Genomic DNA, 6,709 nt, shown 5'->3' on the forward strand with positions numbered 1-6,709 from the left:
GAGAGAATGATGTTTCCATCCACCAATTGATAAATATTGAATGTAGTGTAGATAAGTTTTTTACACATTTACTCTTCATTGTAACTTTTATCAAAACAAAAAAAACTCTTCATTGTAAAGTTTTTCTTCAACATATCTTTCGTGTTATTATTTTTTTTTGGGAGGGGTTTACAAAAATCTATTTATTATGTCCTTATATATGATATTGTTGCGTCAATAAATCACCACAGGTTGTTTCCTAGTATTGTGGTTTACACAAAAGAACATAATGAGCACAAGAGAGTCAGTTTGCTCCGGCAAGGGATTCTTCAATGCTTAAGTTAGATATGTCTTAGCAACAATTAAGAATAATCAAGATGTTTGTATTTGCAATAAATCCTTATTCACCAACCCCCAAATAAAAAATGGATTAACTAATAATTTTTTCCTACAATCAAATATGGTGGTAGAAAGGAAGAACCAGATCTAAACTTCGACTGAAACTTCCCAGTCCAGCAAATTCTTGAACTAAAGCTCATCGGAAAGGAATCTCCTAAGGATGTCGTTTAACCCTTCATAGTGTCGAATTGAAAGATCAACACACGGGAGCGATCGACCAGTTCTATCATGAAAACAGTTGACAGTCTAGTGTTGGGAAGGACAGAGAGAAAAAAAAAGAACAATGAGAACAATGGTGAGTTTCAATGGGTTCGAGTGGCAAAGATTGCCCAACAATCTCTTCGATGCATCGCCATTGATGGAGAAGCTAGGATTTTGCAAAGAATAAATTGAAATTCAGCAAGCATTGTGGTTTGGGGTTTATGCATAAAGGGTAAAATGGTAAGTTTACCCTTGTTCAAGGGTAGTTTGGTCATTTAGTAAAATCTAACCCAATGACATTATCAATTAATAGAAATCAACTAATGGAGTGGACCTTGGGATTGGTGTGTGGTTTGTATGATTCCACTTTCATAAAAAAAAAAAAAAAAAAACCTAATGGAGTGGAACAACTGATATTATTGTATACAAGTGAGGGTGGTACATGTAGTATTTTTCAAATCGTAGGAGTGACAAGGCATTCGCACAAATACCAGGGGTACAAAAAATTTTTCCTTTAGAAAACGAATGTGAGAGTTGAGAGGTTGTACGGTTGTGGTGTAGAGAACCATCTTCAAAAGAAAAGGAAAAACAAAAAAAGAGTTTCATTGGGCCAGTACTTGGACGGTCCAGATTGATGGTCATGGGTGGCGCATTACGTGTTAAAGCCCAATTGTATGTTCCAGCTTAGAATGCATGGCTTTACTGCGCAGGCGAGTAGACAACCATCTCTCTGAACCTACTGGGAGGTCTGCTTCCTCTATTCCATGATCGAGATTTCGATCGCTGTGAGCCTGTGAATATTCGAGTTATTTTGGTTTTCTCTCGGTGGCCTATATAACAGAGGCCTGGGAAGTGGGAAGAGAGCGTTCTAGGGTTTATCACTGTTCTGCATGTCGCGAAAGGACCTCGGAAATAAGTGAAGGGAGATCTCTGCAATAACCCTAAATCTGGTTTTAACGAGTAAGCGACTTTTGCCATTCATTTCCTCTCCTCTCTTCTTATTTTCCCTGTGGTTCCGGAGACCAGAGCTCGCGTGGTTTTTGTTCTTTAATGTTTTCTATGGTTATTAATACTTCTCTTTGTATGCTTGTCAAGGTGTATGGTACTATGGTTAACATGAATTTTTTTTTCTTGTAGGTCTTATATGTGAAACAGTTTCCTGTTTTAGATGGTTTATGAACTATGGTTGAGAGCTTGATTTATAGGTTGTGTTAATGTGTTGCTTGGGAAGTTTCATGAATTTAGGCTAATTCTTATTCCTTGCCTGCCTTTGTTTCTATTGATTCTGAATTCTTTGCTTTTTGCTGGGAAAACGCTTGCTGTGTCTTACATAGGAATTCGAAGTTTGGGCTAGAGGTCGAACTCTTCTGTGTAGTGTGTTGAATCTCGGTATAGAACAACTGTGCATGGCTACTGCCGAGCCAGCTTCAGCTTCTCTGGGCCCTCGATATGCACCTGATGACCCAACTCTTCCAAAGCCATGGAAAGGGTTGATTGACGGAAGCACCGGCTTTCCATACTTTTGGAATCCTGAAACTAACATCACTCAGTATGAAAGACCTGCTAGTTTAACGCCACAATTGCCACCCGTCCTCCCTTCCACAGCTTCTGTGCCAAAGCTGGCTCCCACACCCATGGCCTGGACAATGCAGGCCCAGCAACTGACTCAATCCACACATCAGCAGGGACAACAAATGATCCAAGTTGCACAACAGCCTGGACAATTACTGCCAGAGCAGGCTGTCCAACAAATCACTCAGACTCAACAGCAGGGTCCTCAAATGGCACAAGCTGCACAAGAAACGTCACAATTGGCTCAAACTGAACAGCAAGGTCAACTTATGCAACCGCAGTTTAGGCAGCAGATGTTACAGCTACCCTTGCAGCAGTTGCCTCCACAGATGATGCAGCAAATGCCTCAACAACTGAGTCAGCAAACGCTGCAAAATCAAGGGCAGCAATTTTCACACCAGCAGTATCAACAAAGTTCACTTTCACCAGGGCTTCAAATTTCACAATCGCAGGCACAACAGATTGCACATCAACATGGACCACCGATTCGACAGCAGCAGGCGCAGCCAATCCCACATCAACAGATGCAGCCATTCTCTCATCATCAAGGGCAGAGAATGGGGTTTCCTCTTAGAGAGGAAACTGAATTTCAACAAGGGAAGCAAATTGCATTTTTTCCATCTCATATCCAGAACCCGCCTACTGGATCAAATTATGTTCAGTTTCCACATGTCGGCATTCAGTCAGCTCATGCACAACAATTTGGTAATTCTTCTGGCAGTACACAAACTGCATCTTCTTTGGTTCAGATTCAGCACACTGTAACTGATCACGTGCACCAGAAACAAATGGGTGGTTCCATGGAGAATCAGGTGGGGTCAACAATGATGCATAGACAACAATCTGGGGGACCTCCTTATGCACTGAAAACAGGGTGTGAGAATCCTCATGAATCTGGTGGACCTCGTTATGGAATGAGAATGGGGTATGAGGATCCTCATGGAAGATCTGGCAATGAAGTTTACATTAATGCCAACAAAGAAGATCCAGTGATGGTTCATCATAAGCCAAAGTTTGCTGCAGTCCCCATGGCACAGAATCAGCAGGTATGCACATCCGATTCTATTTGATTTTTGCCTTGTGTCTTTTAGAGCTGGTTTGTAGTGATGGAGGACTAATGTACAAATTTTATTTGTTTGAGACTTCGAGTGTAGAAGTCTTCTACATTTATTAACAATCTAATACTCTAATTAAATAGTTTCCCTCCAAAAGTGCAATTCTTTGTGTGGTGATTTGCAAGTGCGAGGTGATCTAAAAATTCCGTAATGTATATCTATTTTTCATGAATAAAAATATGGAAAAAATTCATGAATCTAAGACTGCCTTTTACTTTATGTCTCGCGTATTCTTTAAGAGTGTCTGGAACAGTTTTGTATTATTGTTAGCTTGCTTTACATTCATAACTAGGAAAAGCTGCATACTTGTAGTTGCTTTAAAATACGATCTGTTTTGGCTTGAGGGTTTAAGAGTGCAAAATCAAGATATAAATAAGTTAGATTATTCCTTTATTTGAAAAAAGCTAAGGGCGGCTCGTGATTTTTAGGGTGACTGCATGTGAATTAAATTTGTTCTGCCTTTGCATGACCATTGGATGAATATAGGTTTAAATGTCCAAAGAAGTGAAAGGGTACCTAATCCACAATATCCACCCACTTTAGTGAGCCATTTTGTGGCAGTAAATTTGAAGGTCCAGGTTTAGGAGAGCCAACAGTTTCGCCAGGAGAAAACCTCTCGTGGTGTACGGGTACGAGACTTGGGACATCGTGGAGTCCTCAAAATGCCCAAGGCCAAGTGCTTACTCTTCTTTGAAGACCGGCTTTGACGTCTTACTGAAGATGGATTTGATGGTATACCATCAATATCCATAATGACATGGGGATCATAGGACTGATCACATAATTTAGGGCTCTTCCAACGCTTGGTTGGAGTGATTATGGCATCACGCAATTGGGGCTATTAGACAAACATGGTGGTGTGCCTTGGGTTGATGATTTGAGGCTCTTGGACAGAGCTGGGTATTTCATACATTGTGGAGTGCCTTGTGCTGAAACTGGGAAATGTGTGTCTATGGGAGATTGTTACGTGGCCATGATAATGTGTCAATTGGATAGACATAACGATAGTGTTGGAACTTAAGTAGGACCGCTAATATAGTCCTAGATAGATGATAGGATCTACTAGGAGCCAGGTAAATCAGGACCTGTTAAGCTACTGGTTCGGTACGGCAGAATTGGTGTATTAGGGCAATTCTAGGGTTAGGTTTATGATAATGGAGGTAAGTCTTATATTGTATTAATAGGCAGGCTTATGGGAAGCTAACAATGAAAGTTTGAATGAAGTTTGAGTGAATATTCAAAAATCAGAAAATTAGGGTTAGGGTTTCGGGTTTTGGAGAAGATGAATATGGTGAATTTTAGGGTTTAAAGTTGGAGTTTGAGCTATGGCTTTTGGTTGAATGTTAGGGACAGTGAGGAGGGTATTCGGTTGTAGTTTGAAGGGTTTTGGATGGCTGAATGGATCTAGGCAGGTTTTAGGGTTTTTGGGTTTTAATGGTGATGAAGGGGATTAGGTTTTAGGTGTTAGGATGGGACTGGATTTGGGATCGAGTAAAGGGGATGATCTGCTGGAACTGTGGTGTGAATTTGGAGTAGATCTGATGGTGGGATGGAGCTGGACAGAGTTGTGAATGTCCTAGGGTTAGATGGATCGATGGAGGTAATGATGGCTTAGGTTGGAGGATTAGAAGAAGAAGGATGATTGCAGAAAGTTGTAAAATACTTGTTGGTTTGCAGAACTTCAATAGCAGCAGCTTGAAGAAAGATAAGAGGGCCTCCTGATCTGAACAGATGCAAGGAGTCGATTGGAGGTCCACCAATCCCTTCACCTTGAGATGCACAAGGCAACACTCACACTGGAGCAATGGCAGCAGCAACAAAGGCAGCAAAGCAGAGAATTATTTTGAAAATTTGAACTGTAGGGGAGCCTCTCAGGTTGAGCTTTATTTATACTAATATGGCCAATGGCCTTATACCTATTCAGCTTAGGAATATAAGTTCTAAGGCTGAATCCTATTACAAAAACAAGTCCAGCCCTCAATAGAAATCGTGGAGGGGGGGACAACTTGACTTAAACTTAAAAGATTCCCTAGTAACCAATAGAAATAAAACAACCAACAACCAATAGGAAAGTTCACTTAAATTGAACCATGGTCTGAACCAGTTCAATTTAAGCTTACAAAATCAGACTATGGAAAAAAAATCAAGTCTGAAAACTGTAAAATAGAACTAAGGCTAACAATGTATGGGTGAAGGCCATGTAACATTGATACAGCTCGGGGTCAAGCTTCTTGAAGTCGTCTGCATGGATCCAAGTACTGTCTTGGCGTGGGCGACCTTTCCATTTGACGAGGAAGGAATGGTAACCTATGCCATGTCGAGTGGTCTTGTGCATGTCATCTAGAACTTCCTCGATCACATCTTCAGTGGGTTGCTCGAGTTGGGGCAGCCTCAACATTTGTTCAGAATCACCATCATCTGAGTGATGTCCCACATATAAGTAGAGATCAGCCACATTAAACACATTGCTTATGCCCATATTATCGGGCAACTTGAGAACATAAGCATTGGGTCCAACACACTTCAACACCTTGTACGGACCCATCTTCTTCGGGTGGAGCTTGCAGTTGACACTTGGCTGGTGTCTCTCTGGATTAACTCTGACCATGACCATGTCTCCAGGCTTGAACTCAACATATCTTCGATGCTTAACAGCTGTAGCCTTATAATGATCAATGCTGAGTGCAATTCTTTTTTTAACATCTGTATGCACCTCAATGATGTGGCGTAGGAACTCATTTGCTTCTATGCTGACCCTAGCTTGAGGGGGTAGAGGAACAAGATCAATGGAATGTTTGGGCTGAATCCCAAGCAAAATTTCAAAAGGGGTACGTCCAGTGGTCCTGTTCACAGAGCTGTTGTTTGCAAACTTAGCAATGTCAAGTATGGAGGGCCATGTTTTCTCATAACCTTTAACCAAACACCTCAAAAGGTTACCAAGACTTCTATTTACAACCTCTATTTTCCCTTCTGTCTGTGGATGGAAGGCAGTAGGGAACAACAGCTTGGTGTTTGTCTTCATCCATAAGGTCTTCCAGAAGTAACTCATGAACTTCACATCCCTGCCAGAAACTATAGTGCTAGGCAGCCCATGGATGCGAACTATTTCCTTGAAAAACAACTTGGTAATGTGGGAAGCATCAAATTTTTTTCTACAAGGAATAAAACGAGCCATCTTGGGGAATTTGTCAACCACGACCATGATGGAATCATATCTCTCACGAGTATAGGGCAGCCCAATAACAAAATCCATGCTAAGATCAACCCAGGGCTGGTGAGGAATCGGCAATGGTGAATAGAGACTCGTGTTCTGCTTGTTACCCTTAGCTAATTGGCAAACTCGGCACCTCCTGATTGCATGCTCCACATCCTTGGCCAAGTGAGGCCAATAGTACCGATCAGTCACCTGTAGGATGGTCTTGTCTTTCCCAAAATGTCCTCCC

At 41.4% G+C, this 6,709-nt stretch overlaps 1 protein-coding gene across 1 annotated transcript; it reads left to right on the forward strand.

The window, feature by feature from the left end:
- Nucleotides 1-1,395: 1,395 nt before the first annotated feature.
- On the forward strand, nt 1,396-3,312 carry LOC122638305 (DEAD-box ATP-dependent RNA helicase 40-like). Its single transcript, XM_043831204.1, has 2 exons — nt 1,396-1,539; nt 1,914-3,312. The coding sequence occupies exon 2, from the start codon at nt 1,986-1,988 to the stop codon at nt 3,219-3,221; it is 1,236 nt and encodes a 411-aa protein (XP_043687139.1). The 5' UTR covers nt 1,396-1,539; nt 1,914-1,985; the 3' UTR covers nt 3,222-3,312.
- The last annotated feature ends 3,397 nt before the right edge of the window (nt 3,313-6,709 follow it).

Source organism: Telopea speciosissima, chromosome 8 (assembly GCF_018873765.1).
Source record: "Telopea speciosissima isolate NSW1024214 ecotype Mountain lineage chromosome 8, Tspe_v1, whole genome shotgun sequence".
Classification (NCBI taxonomy): domain Eukaryota; kingdom Viridiplantae; phylum Streptophyta; class Magnoliopsida; order Proteales; family Proteaceae; genus Telopea; species Telopea speciosissima.

Bases quoted from the DNA above. Each gene is read 5' to 3' on its own strand.
- LOC122638305 (XM_043831204.1), top strand. From the start codon at position 1,986: ATGGCTACTGCCGAGCCAGCTTCAGCTTCTCTGGGCCCTCGATATGCA.